Source organism: Aphelocoma coerulescens, chromosome 14 (assembly GCF_041296385.1).
Source record: "Aphelocoma coerulescens isolate FSJ_1873_10779 chromosome 14, UR_Acoe_1.0, whole genome shotgun sequence".
NCBI lineage: Eukaryota > Metazoa > Chordata > Aves > Passeriformes > Corvidae > Aphelocoma > Aphelocoma coerulescens.
In genome coordinates this window covers 7,114,055-7,141,820 of record NC_091028.1, presented here as the reverse complement: position 1 = coordinate 7,141,820, position 27,766 = coordinate 7,114,055, and the positions used below count along the sequence as shown (strand labels likewise).

The 27,766-nt window shown below is 39.1% G+C and overlaps 1 protein-coding gene across 3 annotated transcripts; it reads left to right on the top strand.

The window, feature by feature from the left end:
• Positions 1 to 317: 317 nt before the first annotated feature.
• TXNDC11 (thioredoxin domain containing 11) lies at positions 318 to 27,690 on the top strand. 3 transcript variants are annotated; one of them, XM_069029811.1, is made up of 13 exons: positions 318 to 530; positions 4,555 to 4,629; positions 4,920 to 5,136; positions 5,852 to 5,949; positions 7,828 to 7,957; positions 14,566 to 14,659; positions 15,637 to 15,749; positions 16,721 to 16,921; positions 18,152 to 18,935; positions 21,357 to 21,502; positions 22,197 to 22,306; positions 23,744 to 23,824; positions 26,472 to 27,690. In XM_069029811.1, exons 1-13 carry the CDS (start codon positions 385 to 387, stop codon positions 27,097 to 27,099), a joined length of 2,823 nt encoding a protein of 940 aa, XP_068885912.1. In that variant the 5' UTR covers positions 318 to 384; the 3' UTR covers positions 27,100 to 27,690. The 3 variants fall into 3 exon arrangements, with proteins under 3 accessions (XP_068885912.1, XP_068885913.1, XP_068885914.1); XM_069029812.1 differs by lacking the exon at positions 4,555 to 4,629 and having other exon boundaries at positions 319 to 530; XM_069029813.1 differs by lacking the exons at positions 318 to 530; positions 4,555 to 4,629; positions 7,828 to 7,957 and having other exon boundaries at positions 5,055 to 5,136.
• The last annotated feature ends 76 nt before the right edge of the window (positions 27,691 to 27,766 follow it).

Below are 27,766 nucleotides of genomic sequence, written 5' to 3'. Positions count from 1 at the left end.
TGCGGGGCGGGGCTGTGGGGGAATAGCTGCCGGGGGGGCTCGGGGATTATTCACCCGCTGATCCCAGCCAGGGGACCGGTAACGGTGCCGATGCGGAGCGCAGGAGGCGAACACAGCGATTCCCGTCCCGTTCTTCCCTACGCCGAGCGCTGAGTGTAAGAGGCGAGCACAGCACTCCCCGCCCCGTTTTTCCCGGTGCCGCGGGCAGGACGTGGGGCTGCCGGCCGGCTGTGCGCCTGCTCGGGCGGGCGGACGTGGCGGCGGCGGGTTGGCGGGCGCAGGGGCCGTCCCGCCCGGCCCGGCGCGCCTCACGGGCGGGCGGTGGGAGACGTGTGCGAGCGGGAGCGGCCGGGGGCCCGCGGCCCTGCCCCCCTCGGCCGGGTCATGTCGGTGTGCGCCGGCCCCGGCGACGCGGCGGCCCCGCGGCTGCGGCCTCGCGCCGCCCTGATGGCACGGCGGCCCGAGCTGCTGTGCGGCGCGGCCATCGTGCTGGGCTGCGCCTTCCTTGTCGCCCTCAAAGTCACCTGCAGGTACCGGCGGGGGAGCGGGAGGACCCGGGGCTCGGCCGGGGGGGAGAGGCCGCCGGCCCGCCGCTGTTCCCAGAGGCGGTGCTGCATCGGGGCCTGGGGCAGAGCCGCCGGCGGGGCCCGGCGGGACGGGGTCGCCCCGCGGCGCCGTGTACTCTCTGCGGCCGGGCCGCGTTGGGCACGGGCATCCCCGGGGTGGGGGACGGATCCTCCTCCCGGGCCCCACCGCATGCAGTCCCCATGGCACCCGCTACTGGTCGCGTGTCGGAGGACGCTATGTCCCCCTCAGTGGGGTGGCAGCGGGGCCGCGGGGCTGGCGATAAGAACGTGTCGTGGGGCGGGGGAGCGGAGTGTTTTAAGAGATATCTGCCCCACCGGGGGTGTCGTGCTGTGGCGGCAGGTTAGCGGGGCACCCGCTCGTGAGGGCAGTATCGGGGTATGCAGGGCGGTGTCTGAGGGTGCAGCAGGCTGCTCCCTGGGGCCCAGTAATGGGACAGGAGGCATCGGGCAGGAGCTGATGCCCAGGAAGCTCCACCTGAACGTGAGGAAGAGCTTCTTCACCGTCAGTGACCGAGCACTGGGGCAGATTGTCCAGGGAGGCTGTGGAGTCTCCACTGGAAATATTCCAGAACCATCTGGACACAATCCTGTGCCATGTGCTCTGGGATGGCCCTGCTTGAGCAGAGAGGTGGGACCAAAGGACCTACTGTGATCCCTTCCAACCTGACCCGTTCTGTGGTCTTGTGACAGGCACGTTGTTGAGATGGAGCTGCTTTTGCTCATCTCCAGAGGTAACTGGGACCTCGCGCTGCCGCCGAAGGGCCGAGGGGGATCTGGGCTGCAGCCCTGCCCTCAGCGCTCTCAGTGTCGGCGGGGCCAAACGAGTCTCTTCTGGCTCACGTGTAGATGTCGTCAGCCCCCTTTGCCTGCACCTGCTTCGGATAGAAAGATGTTTCGCGGTTTCCGTGCCAATCTCTGGTGGTGCTCCTCCTGGGAGCTGGAACTTCCTTCTTTGCAAAGGGCTCTCCAGTTCCTGTTTGCCGAGAGCTGGTGTACGTGGAAGCAGGAGATGTTTGTACTGGAGGGCGGGAAGCGGCGGCAGTGAACGATGGGCACAGGCTGCTCGGTTCTGGAGCCTAAACCAGGGTCTAAATCTTCTGGGTGGGTTTTAGGTCAAGGTGACTGTTACATGCTCCGGGTCATGCTATATTAAGAATATCTACTGCACGTGGGGTTTAATTTTGAGATTAAGAGAAGGCTTCAAGGAACTGATTATGTCCCTGTTTAACAGCATCTGACAAATTTTTGTTCCACAAAACATTTGATTCACAGGTAATGCTTCTGAAAAATGCACAGGCCTTCTTAGCTTACCTGTCCACAAAGGGTGTATTATTTGAATCAGAGTGAGTTTTAAGTCTATGAATGAGTCCCTCTGAGTAGCTGTGCCTCCATTCCAGGAGACTGTATTTCTCAGTGACCAGATAATGTAGATTAAATTGTAAAGCTCTTGCCATACAGAATGTATGGTGAAGGATTTCTAAACATAATCAGCTCCCTGGTGTTACATTACCAAAAAACCAATACTTTTTTTAATGCAATGATGCTTCCTGCTCTCCTCTATTTAAAACCTGCTTATTCTTGTCATTTTTCTGCTAGCTGTGTTTGAAAGCTCACGGATGGAATGTGATTGGAATGTGGTTCTCACCACCCTGTACGCTGGAAGCTTGATTAAAGGGGTTCAGCTTTTCAGATCGTAGTTAAATAGACAAACTAGTATCAGATAGGTATTCCCTGTTTGGTTGCTGTCAGAAATATAGAAGATTCAGGTGTAAAAATTCCTCATGCAATTTGGAGGATAGTTAATTGCGCATGTTAACTATAAATACAGGACATAGTTTCTCACCACATGTCAGTATGATTTACTAGCAAGACATAGGACCAGGGCATAGGTAGTACCACTGCTCTTAGAATATGTAACTTTAAAGATCAATGGATAAAAAGTATGGAAAGGAAAAATTCCTTTACTACAAGGCAGTTCATTCGTGGGATTTGAAGTATTGCAGGTTTATAGTGACTCAAGGAATAGCCAAGTGAGACCATGGGTTGTTAGGGAAAGCCTGTGGTCTAGAACCTGAATTATTTCTGGCACTATGCAAATGTCTTTGAGACAATCCCACTCTCAGGACCGTGCAGTCAAAGGGGCTGGTCCTGTAGGCATTTGCATGTACTTCTTCCCTTTATTACCAGGGTGTTCTCATGGAAAGTTTAAGTTTTTATGCTTTTATGCAATAAGTGTTTTAATAAACAGTTTGTGATTATTACGTTTGTGTAATAGTTTCTTATTTAATCCTCAGTTTATACGTGCGTAAATTTTAGGGGTTTTCTTAGGAAACCTGGGAATTAGTCAAGGTATTCTGTTATATGTTTGGTATTGTAGAGGAAGGCACTACTTAGCAAATCTCCTGAAGCAGCTGTTAGCTATTGATTTATTATGTTTTGGTTTTTAATAATTACTGGAGTTCTTTTCATATTTGAAGGTAGTCGTGTAGTTTCTGACTCGCTCATGTCACGGGACTTCTGCTGATGTGTTCTACTCATTCTTGGAATTTGGAGCCAATTCCTTATCTAATTTTTAAGTCTTACACTGTAATTCTTGAACCAGTCATCCTCTTTTGGTTTAATTCAGTAGAGGAAGCAGAGGTTTTAAACATATTGAGATTGTCTGTTTTCATTAAACTAGATAAAGAGGATGTATTCTAGCTGATGTCGTTGTGCTTTCAGCAGCTGATCAGCCTGTGTGTGCCAGAGCTGACATTGGAGCTGTGTGCTGTCCAGCTGGCAGGCAGAAATCATGGGAAGAAGCTGGCAGTTTGGATAATCATGGGGTGCAGGAATGGCAGGGAACCAGAGGTGTTGGTTGTGAGGTGACTGAAGAATTTAAGGGTTGGGAAGAAGATGCTGAGTTGATGATTGGGGGAGAAGGGAAGGAACACAGGTAGAAGTCCACAGAAGAAAGATTTCTGATCCTCTGTGTAAAACCATAATGTTGTGAGTGAAGGAATTAATGAATTGTAAACATGAGGAACTCTAATATTTTCAAAAGTCTGGATTTAGAAGCAATTTTCTCTTATATGTGAATTAAGAATTTCCATAACTTACAGAAAATATACTGGGGGCAATTCTAAAATGTTAAGCTTTAAGTGAGTAGCCTGGAAATGAGGGAAGAGCTCCAATACAGTTTTTTGCTGTATTGTAAAGACAAAGGTACTTCTTAAAAACTAGAAAGACTGTAAAGTTTGAACGTGTGGCAGAGTTGTTAGGAGGTTGCTTAATATGAGTTTGACAGTGTTCAGGGCTCAATAATTCTATCACAATTACTAAGATTTTAACCTGAGAAGGATCAAATATCACATAATAAGATTTTTGTATTAGCTTTTTATTGCAACACAAAATAAAGAAATGCATGATCTTTCCTAAAACTTCCAGTCCCATTATGAACCATGGCAAAATTGAGCATGACAGTATTGTCCAGTTTTCAGTCTGACTTACTCTAGTGTAAATACAGCTAGTGGAAAATTTTAAAATGAAGAGAATATAAAAGGATAATAGGATCATTCACTTGCATTTAAGGCAGTTTATACCATAGCAACTTCTGAACACCTTGGAAGTGCCAAATTCTGGATTGTTTGATTGCTGATTGGATAGAAAGGGTTTCTTGAGTACTTGGTTTATGTTCTTCGTATTACTTACTGGCCAATCTAATTTCTCTTAAAAACCGTAATCTGTCATAATCTCTTTGAATTTAGACTGTTTGTTGATACTGTCCTTACAGTGCCCTGAACAATTTGCAGTCCCTGCTCTGATCAGGAAAATAAACTAGCACACATTTCCGTATCATTTCCTAATACAATATAAAATAACAGAAGTATAGAATACTGTAAAACAAAGCATAAAGCAGGGTAATAGGCTCTGTTTGTATAAACATCACATCAAAAAACTTTATGACCAGTATCTCTTTTCTTATCAGGGTGCTGTTACCTAAAGTACAAGTGTTAAAAGAGGATGAGGCCAGGGAAGAAATCAAAAGAAATCACTCTTCCTGGTAATTTTGTGCCCTACAGCAACCAACCATAAGAGTGTGAGCTAACGTACCCATAAACAGTGCATGGTATCACAGTGTAACTTTCTAAAGCTTCTGAAGGGTGATCTTTAGATTTTTATAGTATTTCATGAAACTAACTCAGATAACATAAATTGTAGTAATTTTGCATCAATTTCTAAAGTTTTGTCATTGCATGACTTTTGCTAAGAATAAAACTTAGGGCTTTGGGCACAGTTTTTTAACTACTACTGTATAGTCTCAATAACCACTCTTTAATTTTCTTCCTGCAGCCGAGCAAAAGATGTAACAATGCCAGCGAAGCTTCCGGTGAATTTTTTCTCCACAAAATCTCCAGTCATTGATCTTTTTCGGGGGCAGTTAGACTATGCAGATCAGCTCCGTCAGGATTCAGAAATTGTGCTGTATTTCTTCTACGCTCCGTGGTGTGGGCAGTCCATTGCAGCAAGAGAAGAAATAGAACACGTGGCCAGCAGATTGTCAGACCAGGTAACTCCAGAGAAGATACCAGTCTTAAACATGACCTGATAACTTTTCCATGTCCAAGCTGATGCTAATTTCTGTCTTCTCATGGGAAACAGTTGGACTTGAATGTTCACATTTTAGGGTGACTCATCAGTCACCTTTATTTTAATTTAGCATACAGAGTGTTAGAATAAATGGAGACAGCCTGTGATTCCTGCTCAGTTGTCTGTTATTTCTGCTTCTGAATGGGGAAGTCTACAAGTTTCTTGTGAAGTGTTTTCAGATTTATTCACCTGCCTTCAGACAGAAATTCCATGGAATTTGCTTCCAGTTCTGGGATCCTTGGAAACACTAGTAATCATATAAAGATTGTACTTTATATACCATAGAACTGCTTTCAAGCAGTTGGGTGCCTGTGAACACTTCACAGGTACTTGTTGAGCTCCACTCTGCAGAAAAAGTAATTAATGTGGGTTATGACTAAACTAATAAATTTAAAGGATTTAGATTAGGAAGCATAAAAGCTAGAAAGAGCAGTGACCAAAAGGATTACTGTTGCAAAATGACAAAAAGAATTAAAAAAAAAAAAGTCTGTCTGTGACAAATATGGAATACTGAGTTGAAAAGGCCCTGAAAATATCAGATGAAATGTATTGGAAAAAGTACATCAAGTACATCTTGGATAAAAGAGGTCACAGTAATGTACTTTGTTGGCTGTGAATTTTTACCTGCTTTGCAGGTGCTGTTTGTGGCTGTAAATTGCTGGTGGAACCAGGGGAAATGCAGGAAGCAGAAGCATTTCTTTTATTTTCCTGTGATACACTTGTACCATCGGAGGTAAGATTTCGTATGTACAGTCTAGGTTTTTTAATTGTTGTTTTGGGAAACAGATATCATACAAAGTGCTGCATTTTGAAAATGTTGCATTTCTGGCTTCAGTAAGTAGTTCTTGGGTAGATTCTAGGTGAGCTCATCCTGTGTGCTACACAAGTGCTGGGTAGGGCTGTAACTGTCAGTTAAATGACATGCTGGGCAATTCTTCATCCTTATGGAAATTTTGGTTTGCCTGTGCATCTCCTGGAAGTTCTGCCTCCAATGAAAAGAAGTCAGAGTTGCGTATTAATTTCAGATGTCTGCTTGCTCTGTAGATGGATTATAGCAACTGGTCCTAATTTATGACAGCGTTAAAGAATGTACCTAAGGGTTGTTGAAGTTACTGGAATTTAAGTGCATATTTAAATTGCACTATGTACTGAAGATCAAGTTCTAATTTTGAACTTTGCACTCACTTTTTTGTTCCCCAGAAGCTAAGATATCATTGTATAAAATTTCATGTAACCTCACTTTTATTTTTTAGTATTTGTATGTATTGTCCTTCTTTTCTCTTTGTGTGGAGCAGAAGGTAAGGAAGCACAGTTCCCAACAGTTTCTATTAAAAGCATTTATCCCTGTATTTTACTTTTTATTTTGCTAGTTTTGAACTGCAGCTCTCTTTCATTACAGAGACTGATTTTGCTTTTGGGGGGGGAATTTATGCATTGAGGAGGAACAGTCCTGGTCTTTGTTAGCTGAACTTGTAATAGACACAAGAGACACTGGCATAATTCAAACTGTAATAAAAGAATCCTACAATGCCACTTGGATGTACATTGACTTAAACTTACTTGATCTTGAAATCACAACACAGTAGATGGATGCACTTGGTTTCATCAGTAACATTAAACAGTTGTAACAAGAGAGGTGTAAATTGCTGTTGATATTTCATAAGATCCTGAAGGGCAGTGCATCCCTCATGCCTGAGATACTAAACCTCACATGTGGTGCCCTGAGCATATGACCTGTTGAGCAGTGAGTATTGCTGTGAAGACAGAGGTTTGTAATAAACCAGTGCAGGATGTAGAATGATCTAGTGGGCTCTAGGAGACCATTTTGAAGCACCTCAATGTAGGTATCTCAGTGCGAGTTGGGTATTTTCCAGTGTGCCTGTATGTATAAGGTATATTAAAAATCCATCACATTAAATTCTTCAGTGGAAATGGACTAATTCTTTATGCTTTTTGTGTTTGATTTTGTTTGGGACAATGATGCTTTGTCCAGCCCAGTGATAATCAGGAGGAGAACCTCTGGAAATCGTAGCTGCAAGCCCCAGCCCACTTTATGTTTTAGCACTGCCTAACGTGGTGTGAGCTGTTTTATCAGATGGCTGGGGGGGAAATGGGAGCTTTGCTGAGTCTGTTCATCTGCAGTGTGACTTAATTTGTCCCTGCTTTGCTGATTGCTGCTCGTAAAAGCCTGTGTAAAAATATTGCACCTTTTCACATTGATACTGTTTGAGACACTGAAAAAACAAGGGAAAATAGTGACATTTTTCAGATCTGTATTTTTAAGTCACATGTGTTTACTTTGGACAAAGCGGAAAGATATGTATATGGTCATGTAATTCATACTTGAGTTTTACCAAGTTCTTTAATGGGACTCAGAAGTGGTCTCCATCCCTCCATGCTCACCAAGACTCTGCCCCTTCCACAGATATTCTGGCTCTTCCCACTGGTAAACACAACTCCCTAATCAGTTACAGAAGCCACTGGTAAAACACAGAGAGCAATTCCCTAGAGGCTGAGCATGCTGTCTATGTAACTCCTATCTGCCACCCCCAGGAGGGACTCTCTATTGTTAATTTAAGTCTTAATGTTTTATTATTTTTTTTGGTACTAGTTTTGGACCAATTGAATACAAAGGCCCTATGAGTGCTGTTTATATTGAAAAGTTTGTTCGCCGGGTGATGACACCACTACTCTACATCTCGTCTCGATCAAAATTACTAGATTTCCTCTCAAATTATGAGGTACTTGTCTCTCTTCTCTAGCTTTACCACTGTGGTTCAGAAAGAGTTTGACTTGTTTAAGGATTAAATTTGATCTGCTCCAAAGTACTAGTTTATTTTCAGGATCCTGAAATCAGTGCCCTGTAAATTTGTTAAAATCATAAAAATATGAAATAACAAATTCATAATGTTGGTTCCTTGTACAGTTACTATTATGATTTAGTGATGCTCTTAATTTACATTACTTTAGTATGTAGAGACAACAATCAAAGTTGTTACCTCACCAAACTGTTACATACAAACAAGAAAGAAGGGAGAAATCTTTTCACAAAAATCTTGCAGTCTAAGTTGGGACAGCATTTGAGAAATATATAATCTTTACTTTAATTTTAAAAGGAATAATAAGCTTTTCTAGTAGGATAAGTCTGTTAAGTGAAAACAAATGTGAAACCAGTTGAAGTGAGGGCTTCTAATCACTTTGTATGTGATAACTTGATGATTTTAATCCACTGGAATATGATGTTTTATTCATTTCAGTCTGTTGTGTTCAGGGATGCCAAGATTGGTAGCAATACTGTTGGATTAATAACTTCCAGTTAGACAAAATGTGCTTACAGCAGAGCCATTTAAAATCCCTTTGTAACTGTTCATTCTTATAGTGCACAGTGGAGAAGTACCATAATCTTACTAAAGCCCAAGCTATTAGATCAGTGTGGAAAACCTGACCAACAAATCAGTGCAGTGGCAGTGGGCACAACATGGGAGGGACCCTCCAGTGTCTTGGACTGAAGCAGATCCCATGTGAGCTGGTGCATGTTGCAATGCCTGGTTCTGCTGCAGGATGGAGCAGGAGCTGTGCTGTTCAGTGGCAGCTGCCATGGCGTAGGGGACACACACTGGTAGTTCCCCTGGGTCTGCTGTTCATGCCAGGAACTGCTACTGGGTTTGGTTTTCCAGTGTTTTAAGTGGGGACTGTGAGTCAGGACTAGTGAGTTGTGGCCTGTCTCTCGTGCTGATACTTTCTATGATCATAAGCAATTCTGTTGTCCTTCCACTGCTTCAGTTTTGCTGTTCTAAAATTCTAAACCATTTTTTTGCCTCTTACAGAGATTTGAAGAAGGCCATGCTTGGTTTTTGGTTTGTGTTCTGTCATTTCTTGGTAGACTGCAGAAGGTCACTAATGAGCATATTGTCATTAAGCTTAAATTTGCTTAACAGTAAGAGGTGCACTTCCATTGGAAAAAAGACTAAGATAAAAAACAAATTGAGGGGGGAACAGCAAATAATTTTAAAATACTGCTTAGCAGTTGAATAGATAATTTTGTTTCTGTGTTCAAAGTTCCCCCCTTCCTGTGCTTGAAATGCAGTGGCTCCAAGTGCTGAGTTGCTGTTTATGTTCAGCATTTGTTGGTTCTTTTTTTTTCTGCAATGGCCCAAGAGTAGAGGCTGTTCTGCTGTGTTGCCCCACAGTCATTCATGCCTGAGGTTCTGTCCCAGAGCGTGGCTCCAGGTGCTCAATGTCTTGCCTCTGTAAAGTTAAGCAAGAGGGGAAGGAGGGGCTACAAAAGTAACAGATACAGATAGGATGAAAGAAACAGAATTGTTTATGAAGATGGATGCAGAGAAAAACATAGACACAAAGGAAAAGTTAGTTTAAACTAGAAATAAACAGGTTGTTTCATCACTTCAAACAGTCAGAAATGTGAATGTTTTACAATGTTTTCCATGCGAGCTGAGAAATTGATACCTTTTGTAGGAGAAGATACAGTCCAGGGGTTAGTCCTGTGTTTAAGAAGTGAGGAAGTCTGGGGAATAGAGCAGATTATGGGAAATTGGGACATGTGTGGCACAAACTAATTACTATTTTGAGACCCTTGGCTTTTGATCTTCTCTCTATAAAAAAATACTAATTTTTAGCAGAAGGGAAAGGACAGAAGGCTGTCAAGGATTGCTATTGGGCACTTTGGCCACTGTCTGCTGCTGGATCATGTTTTTGTGATTTCACTGAAAAGCTAATTAATTTCAAGCTCAAAATAATTTGAAAGATTTGTCATCATCAATATCTAATTTTCAGTCCTGTGTTCTGATAGCAAATGGGTTCTGCAAACTAGAAGAAATACTGATCAGCAGAGTGCAGTTAATGTAGGAACAAGTGGTGGTTGTCGCTTGGTCTTTAGTTCGTTCCTCCACCGGATCACGTGACATGCCGTGTGCTCTCACTAGAGGGCGCTCAAATCCTGTGGAAAAAAATTTGGGATCCTGCATTCTCTGATGCTATTTAAGGTTGGTTTATGTGGGGTTGTGGAATGATGCTAGTGCAAAACTGGAAATGGATAAGAACGAATTTTTGAGAGCAAGGAAAATACGCCATTTGGAAAGCAGTTAAAATCTTGGAACGTTGAGGAAGATCTAAGTTAAATGACAAGAAAGATGCAGTTCTTGCCATAATTCAAGGTTACTGTGAGTACCTGTAATCAGATTTTCTTTTGTTTTCTTAACTGCAGAGATGTAGCAGTTTGATTTTAATCCAAACTGGCATCTCTCATTCCTCATCTGACTGACCCAGCTGCTAGAAATGGCCTCGGCCTCCTGAGGCACAGAGGAAGAAACAGGAAGCCACTGTAGCTAGACAAAAAGCTTCACTCCTTTATGAAAATTAAATGTGCCCAGGGAACTCATAATTTTCCAGCTTCAGGAGAGGTAGGAGAGGAGTTGGTCTCTCTGGGAGGTGGCTTGTGTGTCTCTTAACATGATGTCAGCTTTCTGCTGTGCTCTCTTTGTGTAGGAATGCTTCCTGAGCATCAGCCAGCTGTGTGAGATCTGATGCAGATTCAGGCTGGGTCTTGTGTGGTGCCAGTGTTAAGTGATGGTGTGAAAATTTGCTTTCAGGTCTGGGTGCACAATGCTTTTAACATCACTGAAAAATGATGTTAAATGTAAATTTAATCTCATATCAGTCAACAATTTCTTTGCATTTCTGCAGTACAGATTCAGTGGTATGTACTATTGGTTCTTCTGTTCCCTAGAGAAGACACATTCCTTTCCTCTTGCTGTTTTCTTTCCCATGTTCACAGATAAAATGAGGCAGGAATTGCCTGCCTGCACAAGTCTGAGAGTCTGAAAAAAGTAATCTCACTGACCTCAATGCAATATAGCCAAAACATTTTTTAAAAATTACAAACTGGGATAGAAATAACTGAAGCATTAAAAGCATTTATCTAACTGTAAACTAATCAATAGCTGTGGGATTTTCCTGTCTCCTGTTCCCATTATTTCACATTTTTGGCCTTTGAATTTCAGAGCTCTTTCATCACAGTCATTTAATGCTGCAACTAATTTCTGCAACTCTTCCAGTCAGCTGTAGTTTCAGTGATTCCCACCACCCTATGCAAATTTTGTTCCTCACCCTTTTCTCCCTTTTCTAAAGTTCTTATAGAAATATTGAACTGCTTGAGTATCAGTACACATCCTGGCTGGCTGTCTTTGGCTGCTGAAAAACATTCACTTCTAACTGTAGTTTTTTGTCTTTCCTACTAATCTGGAAAAGGGCCTTCCATGTTGTTCCTTATCACCTTAGTTTCTTCCGGAGTCGCTGGTAACTTCTTCTAGACTTCAGGGAATTACAGCATGCTGCATGGAGTCATCTACATGCTTGCTTATTCCTTCCAAGAACTGTGATAGGTCTGAGGCATGGTTCAGTAATAAAACTGTGCTGGCTTTTCTCCAGTAGAAATTACTCATCTGAAAATCTCTGTTCATTCTGAAAGTTTCCATGAACTTGCTGTTTTGTAATTATTGAGATTCTTGGTAAGTCTGTTACTTGATTTAATTTCATGCCATCACTTCCCATTCCTGTGGTGTAGAGACCAAGCAAGAAGTAGGCTCCACTACAATTAATGATTTTGTATTTCCATATATCAGTTTCATTAGGAGATAGCACTAAGAAGTCTTCACTAATGACATCCTCGGGTTTGTTCCAAAGCCCTTCCTACAGACACTTGGTTGGAGATGGGGACTGAAAATTGTTTCATGGAAAGAAAAGCTCCAGCAAGCTCCACTCTAGCAATGCCCATGCTCCTAATGCCCCTAAGCACCCCTGTGTCACATGTCAGTATTTACTCCTCCAACTTTAGACAGCAGCAGGTCATATCCTGTTCAGCTGATTACTCCTCACTGCCTGCATGAGGATGGGCACCCAGAGCTGCACACAGATGGTTGCCTGGAAGCAGCTGATCATCAGTAACAGATTGGATGTAGATGTCCTCATAAACTGTTTGCAGGCAGCAGTTACTGAGTTTTGGAGGGTCTTACATGAAAGAACGTGGGAGTTGTTGCTGTCAAGCTCTTCTTGGCCTACTTGTACTCCAAAATAAGAACCCCTTGTTTACATTGCAATACCTCTTCTGTGCGACTTGAACCTCACTTGTGCAGAGCAAGAATTGTTGCTGCAATACCTGGAAGTGTTCAGTCTTGTTAAAAGCTTCATTCTTACAGACAGGGAAACTTTCATTGTACTTTCATTGTACCCTTTCCTCATGTATAATTGCAGCCTGTAACAGGGTGAAATTTTTAACTGGTCTGGGCTGATCATTAAAAGGACATTAATTAACCAGATTACTGATTAGGCATAGAGCATTAGTAAATACCAGTATATATAGTAGTGTAGTATATATTAGTATATAGTTGCATATATTCTCCCACTGCAATTTTTTTTAATTGAAAAAAACACTTTCCAAAAATTATCTTTGGGAAACATTATTCACAATCTGGAAGTCTTAAGCTGCTGTTAGTGTACAGCAGAACTGGCAGTCTGAATCAGAATATTACCTTTTAAATAACATTATAAATATTTCTGCATCTGACTTCTGGCTTCTTGCCACATTTTACTGTCACTTTTGACTCTTCTTTCATTCACTGTTTGGTGTCCTAAATTCAGTTGGTACAGGATTAGTATTCAAAAATGGTCCTAGAAAATGGGAAGCTAAAATTTTGATAATCTTACCTGTCTCGTTATTTTGGTTCAGTTGAATGCTTTAAAAGTTTTTTAGAAGAGATTGTTTCTTTTTACTGTCTTAGTTTGGAACCAAGAGAAAAAGATGAACATTAATTACTAACCTGTATGTTGTTTAAAAATGAACACTGCTATTATTTTGCTGTGTTTTTTCACTACTATTTTATTTATATTTGTATTTTCTTCTTGGTAATTACTATCGCAGAAATTTCACTAATTGTTTGTAACTCATTTTTATTATTGATAATTTTCTTGGGGTACCTTCCGAGGAATTGTTATGAACAAGGGGTTTATGCTTAGCATTCATCCATGTAAGAGAATTCCTGCCTAAAAAGAGAAGTCATGAGGTGGAATGGGCAATATTGCTATTGGTGAACATCTTCAGATTGCTAATTAGTACTGAATTATGTCAGTGTGTAAGGCTGATGTGAATAACTGAATTCATATAAGTAATAACAGGTAAAATGTATGCTCTTGTTTTAAAAAGAAATTTAAAATTTTATATGTAGAACTCAAAAAAAAAAACCAAACATCAAAGCAGCCTCTGAAATACTGAATGAAAATACTTATGTGAGGACATATTTGCCACACAAATGGGTGCCTGGTGAGTCTGGAATCTTCTGTTCCACAGCAGTCCCTGGAGTGCTCTTGCTTTGTGTGTCAAATGACTTCTGTATGCACTAGTGGAAGTGAGAAACAAATACACAAAATAACCAAATTCCATCGCTTACTCTGTCCTGAAAGTTTATTAAGCCCACTCGAGTGATGTGTTAAAAACACAATTAATAGTAACTTTGAATGGATTATATTTGGAAAAATACAAAATCAAAGCTTAAGTGAAATACTGGAACCAGAAAAGTCTAGACTTTTTTCCTCTCTGTTCCAAGTCAGCTTCTCCCAGATTCTCTTCCTGACTTTAATAGGAGGTCATTCACCTGGAAAAATCAATAGGCTTATTCTGGGATGAGTTGTTTAAATTTTGAATTGTCTATCTGGCAATTTGAAGAGCTTTATGTGTATGCAGGTGGGATATGGAGTTCTCAAGATATTTATGCAGTTGGTCTCATTGACTCTTGCAGGATATACTGAAAGGATTTACAGTGACTGTAGCTTAAAGATGGGATGATCACTTGTCTTAGCAGTTCAGGTATTCACACACAAAATGTGTGAATTCTTACGTAATTACTAATTATGTGCAACATAAACAATTAAAGTATTACTGCTTAAGCCCTTTATACTCTGAAAAATTGTATTTCATATTCTAGTTCTAAAAGAAGTCTTTATGATGCTTATGGTTCTTATCTTGGTGCTGGAACTGGTTCAAAATACAGTTGCAAAGCAAATATTAATTGTTCTTGGTGAACTTCAACATGGGAAACACCATTAGAAATGTAGCATCCATAAAGCCCCTCTCTTACATAAGCTTTTGAATCACAGCTTCATTCTTTGAATGAGAACTGATTTTGATTGTCTTTTAATATTAAAATTTTTATTGCAGCATAAAGTGACTGTTCTTCAGTAAACATTGTTGTCTTTTAAGAGTCTGTTGTGTTTTACTGTAGTCCCATATATTTATACTTGAAAATAGCTTAAGTAACTCTAATTCTTATTATTTCAGCCTGGAGTTGTGGGATTTTTTGAGTTCAATGCTTCACCTCAACCTCCTGGTTATTTGACATTCTTCACATCAGCATTACATTCATTAAAGAAAGGTAAAAGCTCCATTTTCATAATTGAAGGCCTCTGTGAATGAGTTATGTCTAAATGCTTCAGTAGTTTTTTGTAATATTTAGTCTTTGTCTTGTGCAGCATGTTCAGTGTCAGAGGCTTTGGGCTGAACTTGACTGTGTCAGCACCCAGTAGCTGAATTCAGTGATGTGGTCCTGGGTGGAGTTACAGAGCTGCTACGAGGCAGCCTGAGCAGGGCTTTCTCCCCCTCTTGTTTTGCATCGATAATCTAAAAAACAATACCTCTTGTTTGTGTTTACACATGCAAACTGTGTAATGATTAATACCTCCTTTTTCGGTCACGAATTTTGGATGGAACTTTCTCAAAGTTGAGATTAACATGTGTAAATACTCTTTCCTGTCAGCAAATGAAGGAGATTCATACCACTCTGCTTATTTTTTACTGTGCCACTGATGCAATAAAGAGCCTGTTCTATATTTTGTTCTGTGATTTTCGCATTTATATGTTGGATTAGTTCTTTGCAACCTAAAGATAAGCAGTCTGTCTTTATCTGTGCATATTTATAAATGTAGAATAAATATTTATAAATTATAAATATATACTCTAATGTACAGTAAATGTACATCACTTAAACAATGTTCATGCCTTTCCCTTACATGTATCATCTTGGCTTTTGAGATGCCATAAACCATTGCAAGGTGCATCTATGATACCAGATTTTATATTTCATAAGCAAATTGGGGATTTGGACAATTCAGGTTAAATAGACAGGACTCTATACATGTGCAGGACTCTGTACCTGGAGTGCAGAAGAGGAACACGTTTGTCCTTGCCATCTTTCTTCTGCCTTAATCACCAGTGTTGGCAGTTGCTATTCACAGATTTCTGTGCCTTTACACAGCAATGTTGTGTGTTCTGGTTTGAGGGTGGTATTCTAGGCCTTTCAGGGGAGTTCAGTGTGTGTAATTGTATTCAAAGATTGCGAATGTGCCCTTTCAGATTACCTTGGGACGATACGCTTTGGAGTGGTCACAGATAAGCGGGTAGCAGAGGAGATCTCCCTGGTGCATTCTGGCAGTGTGTATTTGCACAGACATGCCAACACATCTCTTGTGAGTATCACACTGTGCTGTAGGGACTTTGATTTGGTACAGAGATGCTCAGGGATCAGAATTAGAAGACTACTTGAATGAGGATGTGGACAAAGATTTTGTGAAGGGATAGTAGGAACAGTGAAAACTTGCATTTTGGCTTAAAGGGATAACATGATACTGTTTCGAAAAATCACACAAATTAAGTTATTTGAATTTATAACAATTTGAATATTTTGAATATGTAATTTGAATAACTCCTAATCCATGTGCTCTGTTTTTTGAAAAGCTAAGGCTGAAAATACTAACTTTCAGATTTACTATTTGGCATAGACACACTACCTGTCCACACTGGCACCATGAGTGAAAACTCTTGTGAGGATAGGTATTGTGATGTGTATTTTATTCAATTGAGACTAGGGAAAACAGGGATATTTTAGGTGAAATAACATAAAATATGTCAAATTACTTTTGTCTATACAAATTATTTAGGATAAACTTGCTTTAATACATTAAAATTTATTCTAGAAGCTGTGAGCACTTTTTGTTATAGATTTCTTTTCTCTGCATTCAGGAATAAGAAATACCAGTTTTAAATGCAGTCATGATGTTTGGTTCTTAAAAGGCTAATTTAAAATGAGTTACTGAGTAGTGGGAAAAATGTTCTAATATGCTGTAAATTAAAATATGTGATGATACCAGCTTCCACTTACAAAGAAAATTTGTACTATTGAGAATATAAAGATGCAATGAAAGGGAGAGGAGCTTCCCTGGTAGAATCCTTTTTGCTGTGGATGTTACTATAATCTGATGAGCATTTGGAAAGCTTTTCCAAAGGAAAAGGATGTATGAAATGCTGAAGTTTGCTGACACTCATTACATTTAGAAAAAGAGTTCTAGTCATTACAGTAACAAAGCATGCCATACTGAAGAACTGCATTTGTTACTAAATCAAGTGAGGACAAAGAACTATTTTTTTTTCCCCCTTCAAGATCTATCCAAAAGGCATCATGAACTTCACTGCTGAGAACATTTGCAAGTGGGCTCTGGAAAATCGGGAGATGCTCATACGTTGGCTGAGACCACATGGTGGGAAAAGCCTTCTTCTAAACAATGAGCTGAAGAAAGGACCAGCACTTCTTATATTTATACCTTACAATCCCCTAGCAGAAATTCATCCTGTTTTAGATGAAGTAAGTGAAATAAGTTTTTTTTAACTTGAAAAATACTAAAACTTGAGAGCTGTAGTCAGGGGTCTGAGTTGACTGTGACAGATACCTCATTTTATTTCACTATTCCAAGTATCCAGTTTTGTTTAAAACCACTTTCTCAAGCCGTATTGTCACAACTCCCTTATACTGGTTTGCATCTCACACAGCATGCCTTTGTCTCACTCAACAGCTGCTTAGAGCAAGCATCTAACTCTTCTTGACCTCCTTCTTTTTGTGGTAGGTGCTGTGTAAGAAATGCAAATCTTTGCCAGCTGGAACTGAAGACTTATGTGTTTTGTGTGCCCCATTCTGTTTCTCCTCTCCTGTCTTTCCAGAGGTGTAAAACCAGACAGTGTTATTTGAAATACAGCCCAATCAAACTACTCAGAGCCAATCTGATTTTTATATCCTGTGTGCTCCTTAGTCACCTTCCAATTTTCTCTTCGTCTGAACTGCCTAGGACAGGAGCTTGTGGAGCTGGGCAGAAATGAGATAGGGAAACTAAGAAAGGGAATTCCTTTTATGGTCCATACATATACCTTTTCTCTGCTTGTTTTACCCTTGGTTATGAAAAGCAAAATGGTGATGTAGCATAGGAATGTTTGCATGGAGGGACAGGTTGTTTTTTTCCTATTTTCTTTCTTCTTTCAATATGTTACTATGCAGAGTACACTTGAGTATTACAACTATGTGCCTGTGGTTGGGAGAATACAAACATTGCTTCAGCATTCTTAGTGATTGTACAAAATCTGTGCACTGCCTATGCCAGAAGAAATCTCTATTCCCTTTCCATGTGGGAATGCTTTAATTTATTTTCTCCTCCTATTGGAAAATGAGGGAAATTCAGGAACCTCTACTCACTAACACTTCATATAGTGGGGTTTAACCATAGAATGTAGTGTTATTGCACTGTAGTAAATCTGATGCATAGAGGACCTTACAATTAGTGGATGGAATAATATTTTAAAGTGACTTTATTGTTCTCTATATTCAATGTTTATATGCTGAAATACCTGAAAATTTAACTTTTTGTTGTCAAGTGAGAGCCCCCTGTAATTTTTTGAAAGAACAAAGATTAGTCAGCTTCGTGTTTCTGAAATTCCATCTCTAGTTGCATATAATGTTGTTAAACAGATAACTGCATTTGGGTGAACTGTGTACAGTTAATCTTGATTTTTTTTTTTCCCCTCTCTCTTTTGTTCCCCCCCATAGATTACCAAAGTGGCCTTGGAATACCACAAGTGTAATAAAAGCCAGGCAGCTGAGCCAGATCTTCAGCACTTAGGAGACTCTGATTCACCAGCTTTTGATTCCTCTGTAACAGATGCACATCTGAAGTTCTCCGAAACATTTCCCATAGCCAAGTACCCATGCTGTAACACGGTGGTGCTTCCACAGTGGCACTCAATCTCCAGAACTCACAATGTCTGTGAGCTCTGTGTTAACCAGACTCTTGGTGTCAAGCCAAATAAAGTCCATGTGCCACACTGTAACTTTTTAGAGATAGAAGCAGCTTTGGATTCTTTCTACCTCCAGGAACATACCTTTTTTCAAGTAATATCAAATACCATAGAATGCAGCAATTTCTTAAGTTTCTATAGTCCCTTTAGCTATTACACTGCTTGTTGCAGGACAGTAAACAGGCATTTTTTAAGTTTCATTAGTTCTGAAAAGACCATCTTTCAGACCCCCAAAGTAGCATTTTCTTCCCATGGGAAGAAAGATAACACTCAATTTTCTATTCCTCATATTGAGGATAGGAATTCTTTTATTCCTGACCTTAATATTAGTAGCACGAACATTACTGGTCTGAGCTGCAGGACCAACAAAACCTTGAATCTCTATCTACTGGACTCGAATCTCTTTTGGATATATGCAGAGAGACTAGGAGCATCAAGATCTACTCATCTTAAGGAATTTGCTGCCATTGTTGACCTGAAAGAGGAAGTGCACTATGTCCTGGACCAGAATCAGTCACTTGTTGGACCTACCCTCGGTACAGTATCCACTATACAAATGCTTGAATTCAGGCAATTATGTTTCCAAGCAGGAATGGAAAACTTGCTGCCATTTTGAAAAGTGAGACTACTTTGTGAAGTTAACATTGGGAATTATAATTTATTCTATTCTATTTAGTAGTTAACCAAGCATTTATGAATGATTCTGTTGGCTAGAACAGAATCATGTTGTAGGTGATGTAAGAACTAAGTTCCTTATACCAGAATTAATTTACTTTATAAGAAGTGAACCTTAAAATGTGTGATTCTTGATTGCCTGATGCATTGGTGAATTTTAAAAGCTAAATTAATTTGCATGTGGAAAAAAATTCCTATTAATCTAAAATATTTGATATTACAGAAGATGTTTGTATACTAATGGTGGTGTTGATGTTTGCTCAGCTGTTTTTTGTACTAAAATATCACAGAATTTTGGGACATACTGACCACTTATCAGCAGAGATTTTCCCATCCTCTTGTCCTCTGAAACTAACTTAAATTGTTTTAAATTTGTTTTGAAAAGTGTGTCTGTTCTCAAGGTAGCAGGGTAGATCTCTGAAGTGGTTGTGGCCAAATCTGCCAATTATTATTATTTCCTGTCTGAATTGGAGGAGAAAGAAAAAAAAAAAGGGAAAAAAATCTGACGAAACAACTCAAGGATTGCAGTTCTGATTTATTGGCAAGTTCTTGAATAAGACAAAACATCCCTAACCATGTGCATTTGCCTGTCATGCTGATGTGCAAAACTGAGTCTACCTTCAGAAAATACTGCATTTCTTAATGTTAGCTATGTAAGCAAACATGGAAGAAAATTCAGGTATTAAATTGCTCAAGAACACATATCAGTACAATTCTTATATTCTTAATTACAGTTCTTTTTTGCCATCAAAGTACAAAAGTATGCACAACATAGAACAAATAGCTGTGTTCTTCTTAAGGATCACATGCAGCCCTGTATCCTGTCTCTATCCCAACCCCTCAGGACAAGACTCTGGAAAAACAAACAAAAACCTCAGTGACCATAAAAAGCTACTTGGGAAATATTAAGATAAGAATGAGGACATATAAATTTCCTTCCCCTTTGTGCTCCCAGTACTTTCTGTCTCAAACATTTCTTAGGTCACAGGATTTCCTGAGCATGGTGAGGGTTTCTCTGCAGAGTAAGACTCAGTGCATTTCTGTTCCATCATTTGAACTTCCAGAAAACTTCTGCTTTTACGTATTTTGTCAAGGAGTGTCTGATTTATGCTTGGGGCTTGTGCTTTTTATTTTAATTTTTTAAAATTCCTTAAGATCTTAACTTTTAATATTTCATAAAATCAAAACACATTGGTGCTTAATACCTTTTCAGATCTCACTCTTTGCAGATAGTTTCTAGAAAATCAGGAACATGTCTATAATTAACCCCTTCCTTTCAGTTGCTACTTAATCATGCATAGATATTCCAGATCTGGAGATGTAAAAACAAAAAAACCTCTTTTGGCTGGTGTGAGAATTTAATGAAATGCTGAATAGTAAATAAAGAACTAAGTGTACTGCTGTTTGCATTTCAGAGATAAACTTGATGGTCTGGTATTTTGTATATCTGTACAAAAGTGACAGTTTTACTTGGGCTTAGTTTTTGTGCTGGCAATACAAGCACAAGGTTGTTTCTATTTGACCAAACAATTATTTTTATTGTTTTTCATATTTTACCTTTTGTCTTGATTATTGAATAATCTTATTTTTTAATGCACAGAATAATACTTCTCTATCCAAGTTGAAAAGAAGGATATTGCTGATATCTTGCAGCAATTGAGAGAATGTAGTTCAGGCTCAGAGCAGTGTAGCTGAAGGTGTAGTTGAGGGCTTTGGAACTTATTTTAAATTTTTACCCAGCTACTTGTTACATATCTTAGAATTAAGGAGAAAGTAGAACAAAGAGAAAGATGGTCACTGGTAGACAAAAGGGGGTTGGTTGTATTGGCATGGTAATAGCAGATATTTAAAGGTCCAAAGAAGGGAATTGCAGAGAAAGTAATTAAAAATGGAAGAAAAAATGCAAATAAATGTGGAACTGAGTGAAGCCTTTCAAGATAATGTAGGTGTTAAAAAATGGAGAGGTTACTATTTATGACTTTGCAGGTGTGTGGTTAGGAGAACAGAATATTATTATGGCACATTGACACAAGATTAAAGTCTGGTGTGGCAAGTGACAAGACTGTAATGAGCAAATTAAAAAAAAGAACAGTGAAACTTTTTCCTGTTTTCACATCAGTTGTGGTTACTCAAGAGTTGATCCAAAACTTAGAAATTAATGACATGAAACCAGGTTTCAGTTTGTATTTTCTCTGTATGTTCTTCTGGATTCTAAAGCAAAAACTGCCAAAATCACCTTTGCAAAACTGAAATAACTTTGTTATGTATCAATTTCATTTCAGAGAACTTCATTAAAAATTTCAGTGTTCTCTACAGTCCCTTGAAAAGGCATCTGGTTGATGACCCTTCAGTCCATTTTCATGAACAGCATGTGGTCACTGAAGTGACCACGAACACCTTTCACAAGACCGTGTTCCTGAGTGCCAAGGTACACCTCCTTACTCAACAGCTTTCTTGCAGATAATGGCACAGATTTTAAGGAGGGGTCTCAGTCTTGTTTAATATTGATATGCTTTTCTTACTTGTAACATAAAATATGGTGTTCTGTAAAAATTCAAAGCCTTTCCAGTTGCATGCCATAAAAATAGATGTCATCCTGAGTACACTTAAATTACCTTGATTTTTTAAAATACATGATAGTGAGGATTAATTAATATCCATTGTTGTTCAACTCTGCAGTGATTGTCTGCATCTCCAGCTGGTTTCCAGCAGCCCCAGCCCCTGCTTTGCTAGTCAGAGGCAGAAAGCAGAAGTCTGGACATCATTTTTCCCCCCCATATGAAGTGTACAGACAGTGTTAGATATATAGGAATTTAAGATTGCAAAAGAATCTTGGGAAGTGTAGTAAAGTTTGGTGCATTTTCACTTAAAGGGAATGATCCTAAACTAAGTAATCTTTTTGTTTTGACTTTATGGAAAGAGAATTCCCCAAGAATTTTTGTGTTGACTCAGTAGTCAGAGGGCAGCAGTGAAAAACTTATTATAATAAAGTTCATTAATATTAGGAAAAAATTTGCTTTCATGTTTCAAGAGTTCCCATGCTAGATGTTGTGAAAACTAGTCCTCCTTTCTGCAGATTTCCTCCAACAGATAATCAAACTCTTCTCCATTTCATTTTCCAGAATGTCTTGCTGCTCTATTATGCACAGTGGTGTGGATTCTGTGCTTCTCTTAATCACATTTTTATTCAACTTGCTCGTCTTTTGCCTCCCGACAGTTTCACTGTGGCAAGGTAAAAAGATTCTAATTTCATCTTTCCAGAATAATGCAAGATCATTGAGGTCATCAGCCTAGAAAATAAATACTTCTTTTTCTCTCTACAACCGTGCAATATAGATGTGAATGTCATCTGCTTAATATTTCTTTGAATGCATTGTTTTGTTTTCCTTTGTATAAATGTGGTGGTTTTCAATCTCACTGCCATAGTTATCCACTTCCATTAAAATTAATTTTTAAACTGTGCAATTAACCTTGAAACTTCCTAATTTCAGGAAGTGAATCGATAATTTTCTGATGATTTGTAGCAAATAGTAATATGCTATTTGTATATATGTCTTTGTTAGCAGCACCATTTTCATCACAAATCTAAAACAGCAACCTACATCCTACTATAAAGAAAATTAACTCTATCCCAGCCAAAACCAGTGTACAGAAATATATCTATATATGCATGTGTATAATGTATATTTTCAGTATAAATATTAAATTATATTTTTATATGTTAAAAAGACATGTTTTTCTTTGGTGTTTCCAGGGTTTTTAATGTTTCAGTTGCACTGAAACATTTTTGTTCATGTATGTGATAATAATGCATAAATACTTAAAACATCTGCTCTGATTTCATTTTTGATTCTGACTAAACTTACGCCAGGAGACAGCATGAGATGTAGAGAAAAAATTAATCAATTAAAAATCTGGATTTTCATCCCCTGTTTCTAATTGTGGCTTTATTGCCACAGATGTGATGTTATTCCCAAGGCTACACCTGTTCTCTTGCCCGACTTTGAAGTTCTCTCATTTGCTCCATTGTTTTCACAGCAGTATTACTGATGTGATTGTCTGTTTAGTTCTATAATAATTTGTAATTAATAAGAATTTTATTTGTGAAAAGTAAACCCTAAAATGCAGAAAAAAAACCAGTAACAAACAGTTGCATCAAGTGTTCCTTTCTACACAGAGCTTTAGGAAAAAAAATGCCTTTAAGAATGTGCTTGTCCTTGGAAGTAGCAAAGTAATTTACTCCCAAAACTGCTCAAGGGGACAATATTAAGAGAGATGTACTTGAGGAACAAATTAATGAATAGGAATAACTTGTCTCATGTTTGGCATGTCTGTCTCAGAAAAAAGGTGTGTACACAATGCATGCACTGTGTACACAGTGAGCGACTGGGGTTTAATTGATGGCTGAGAGCAGTTGCAATATTGAACACATTTTTTTAGAGAAAAAACCCCACAGATATTTCTTAAACTGACAGTCATCATCTTGAATATTGGTAATTATATCTGCTGACTCATATGCACAATGTATTTCTGGCATAACACATTTAGACTTACTTTCACAGATACTTAAATTTCCTTCTTCCCAATCCCTAAAATTGCATTTTACAAGAAAAAAATTGCAGATTGTTTATCTGCCTGTTCTCTTCATCAGTATGTCTTTTCCTCACAGAATTGATGTAACTCGAAATGACCTTCCCTGGGAATTTATGACAGACCGTCTCCCAACCATTTTATTTTTTCCTCATCAGAGGTAATGTAATTCTTTTCCCTGTGGATTTTTAACTTCCATTTTACTAAGCTGCAGTAATTATCTGGTTACATATCTTAGAGAAGAAAACCAAAATGTAATTCATTTCCATATATGCATTCTTACTTCATACATATTCTAAAAAAACCCCACCAGCAAAACAACAAAATAACCCAACCAACAGTCACCGATTTCCACCCTTCTCCCTCAAGGACTCTTACTGTCAGCAAATGGGAAGTCAGACTGTTAGTACTGGGCAGTGACCTACAACAAAATCTTTAAACCTTTGCCTTAGGTTTTGCCATTCATGTTTTAATCCAGTACAGTTTTGTTTATATCAGTTCTGAGTCACCCCATTTCTTCTCCTGTCTCCCTATTTCTTTTCATAGGTACTCATTTTGTCTTGGTCTCTGTAATGCTCTAGACAGTCTCTGGAGGGACAGACTGAGTAGTTTTAGTAAGATTATTTTTGTAATGTTCCAACTGGTTTTATAAAGGTACCTTACCTCTAGGCATTTATTTCACTCCTGCTTTTCCTCTCCAGTGTTTTTTTTATATTTTGCTGCATGTAGGTAATCAAGAAAATTAGGATCTGATAGTATTTTGTAGTATCTGTAGCACTACTAGAGTAGTCATATATTCATTTTGGATATGAAGGTGTCTCATATTAAGGCTTTTTATAAAGCAGCTTCTTATCCATTTGTCTTATGTGACAATTTTTGCAAAGCAACTCTGTTCTCAATTTCTTTCTACCACATGCTGTTAATATTTTGCTCTGCTATTTGTTTTACATAGCCTTTTAGCTTCTTTGATACATGCTGTGGTTTTGATCAATAAAAATGGACGATGATGTAGTAAAACATTACCACAGTATAATGAGTCAAGTTTGATTTAGCATAGACTATTTTTTGCCTAAATTGTGTCATGATTCATTAATCTGGATGGGAGCTGATTGTCAGCTGAGAAACTGCTGATGGTAATTACAAGAGTAACTTGGTTGATCACCAGCAGTCTGCAGAGGAGGAAAACTCATGGTGCTTACTGTGCCAGAAATAGCCTAATCTTGGTGAGCAGGAGCCTCATCTGACTGAAGTTCTTGAATTATTGATAAAATATGGTTATCTATCTTCTACCTGAAGTACAGTAAGTAGTTTTCAGTAAATGAAATTAAATGTTTTTATAACCCACATGCTTATGAGTTGGATTTCACAGAAGGCATTGTTAAGGGAAGTGTAATTGGTAACTGAGGAACTCCCCTGTTACCAGATGTGTGTTGCAAGTGATTCAGGACATAATATCACACACAAGGGGACACAAGAGTTGTCCATGGTGTGGTGTGTGTTGTACAGGAGCATCATGAGGCTTTGGCATTATACTTGAATCTGGCTTTCTTGCTTTGCAATGATTTTTGTTTGGACTTACTCTATGTCCTTTTTCTCACTTGTGTAATTAACCCATATCTGAATGTTTGCTATGTACCCATTACTCTAGTGATGAATTTGACAGCCAGAGGGAAGCAAACTAAGCTTTTCTTGTTTCAATGGCTGCCTCAGGAAGGAGAATACGCTGCTGACTGGCAAAGCTGGAGGAGACCCAGAGTGATGAACTATTAGCTGGCTTGCCAGTTACACATAGTGAGGTGGAAGTGGCTGTGCTGCAGGAGGGAGTGAACTTGTGTTATACTGGAACATGCTGAGTGAAAGGCTGAAGATGGAACTGGTTCAGAAAGAGAAGAGCAAGAGTTAGTTCCAGTCTAGTCCTTAGTGGACAATTTAGCCTCATGTGTGTGCACAGGGTCCACAAAGGGCAGTAATTGCAACATTTGTCACAGCTGGAGCTGGTGTTTTTTAGTAGTTGGTAGTCTTGAGGAAGAAATTTGGTACTTGCTGTTCTTGACCTCTCTTACTAGGCTGTAACAGGTCATGGAGTTGCAGAAAGCAGGGGGCTTACCTGCTCCATATGCTGTGTTTAGTCTTCACAGCTTTGGGGCAGAGAACACTAAGAAAAACCAACAGAAAAACATAGTTTGGTTTGCTTTCTTCATCACCTCTGACATAAAGCAATAAGAGAAACAAGTAAAGGGACTTTTTTTTTATTGACAGCAAAAGGGCCTTACTTCTGACTAAAGTGACTTACTGTTTAAAAGCAAACTGCTCCCTTGCAGTGGCTTTCACATACTGGAACACACTAAGCTACTGCTTCCAGGATAAGAGATTCAAAATAGTCATTTCCCATCAGGTAGCTTTATGTATCTGGACTTAAATTCTAATAATGTATGTAGACTTACGAACATTTAAATGTCATCCTTCAACTTAAAAATATTAATGGCACACGCAGCACTGCTGCCATATGTACTTCAAGCTCATAACCCATGATCATGATACTTCTTTAAGAGTGAAATCAAGTCTTCTGAGATTTAACAGAATTTTTTCTTCAAATACTAGTCCCATGCAGAGGCATTTATTATAGCACCCAGACTGGAACACAGGGAAAAGAGTTCATCAATCTGTGTGCTCTATCTTTATTACAGTTTAGGTTTCTCTTAGCTGCTGTACTAACCATACTTGATAAAAAATAAGATACCAAGTTGGAGTTGAACAGCAGCTGCTTAGATAAAATTATCATTGCTTAACTTGTTATGTCTTTCTAGGAAGGAGCAAAGTGTGAAGTTCCCTGAAGACTTCTCAGTTAACCTTCCTAATCTCCTGAAATTTATTTTACATCACTCAAGTCTTTCTCCATCAGAGCCCTGTACCAAAGAATGCCTACATAAAGAGTCAGTTCTACAGCAAGGACACATCTCACATTTAGAGAGAGAAATTGAGAAGTTAAGATCAGAAATCAGTGCCCTTCATCAGGCCCATGACCAGCTTGAAGCACAGCTTTCTGAAGCCAGGAGAGAGGAGCAGAGACTACAGCAGCAAAAACACACACTGGAAAAGCAGCACAAAACTCTGCAGCTCCACAGTGAGCAGTTACAGGCCACATATGACCAGAAGAATCAAGAATTGTTAGAAATGGCTGAAAAGCTTCATGAATTAGCTGATGCATCAGAAAACCTCCTTAAAGAGAATGCTTTACTGAGAATTCTGGTGGCAGCGAGGGGAGAAAAGCTACAGAGAAAAGATGAAATTAAAGAACCCCTTCAATCTGAGCAAACACTTTCTGAAGATAATGATCTATCACTTTCAACAGCTACTGCCATTTCAGAGGAAAAAAGGATTGACAATATTGATACCATAGAGACAGAGCACAGTAGTGGAAATAGGACAGAATAATTGCTTACACCAAGTCAAATGATGCAGTATTGGGTAGGTATTTATGCAAATTTTATTGACATTCATTGTAAATAAAGACTTCTTCCCCCACATGATCTAGAAAAAGAAAAATCAAATGGAATATTTTTATATACTTGAACAACTTATTAGATACCCCCATCTTAAGAGAAGAGGAGAACGGAAAACACTTTCTGCACTTTACTATTGCACTAACTTGCAAACACCTATCCATTTAAATTAAAGATACTGGTTTGTAGGGGCAACAGTGAAGCACCTCTGACTAAGGACCAGTTAGTTTCCACTGGCTTTCTCTTACAGCTGCTAGAAGGGAAATTAGACCTTTGATTTATACTTTTCCATAATTTCTGAAGTTTGCCCTTTACACTGCATTCTCTTTGCTGAATTAAAATAGATACTTCATCTGTGTAATCAGTAAACTTGAATGGACAAAGTCATCTTGCTACAACTGTTCTGTAACTGCCAGCACTTTGTATCACTTTTGTATACTGGTATTCCGACTGTCCTGGAAACCACAAGAGCCATGTGTGAACTGATCTCTATTGAAAACTAAAGGAAGTCTTACTGAATTAATCCTTTTTTCTTTGCTTTTAAAAGGTCTGGAATACAGCAAGTGTACAGGTCTGACTATACATGCAAGTCTCTTAAG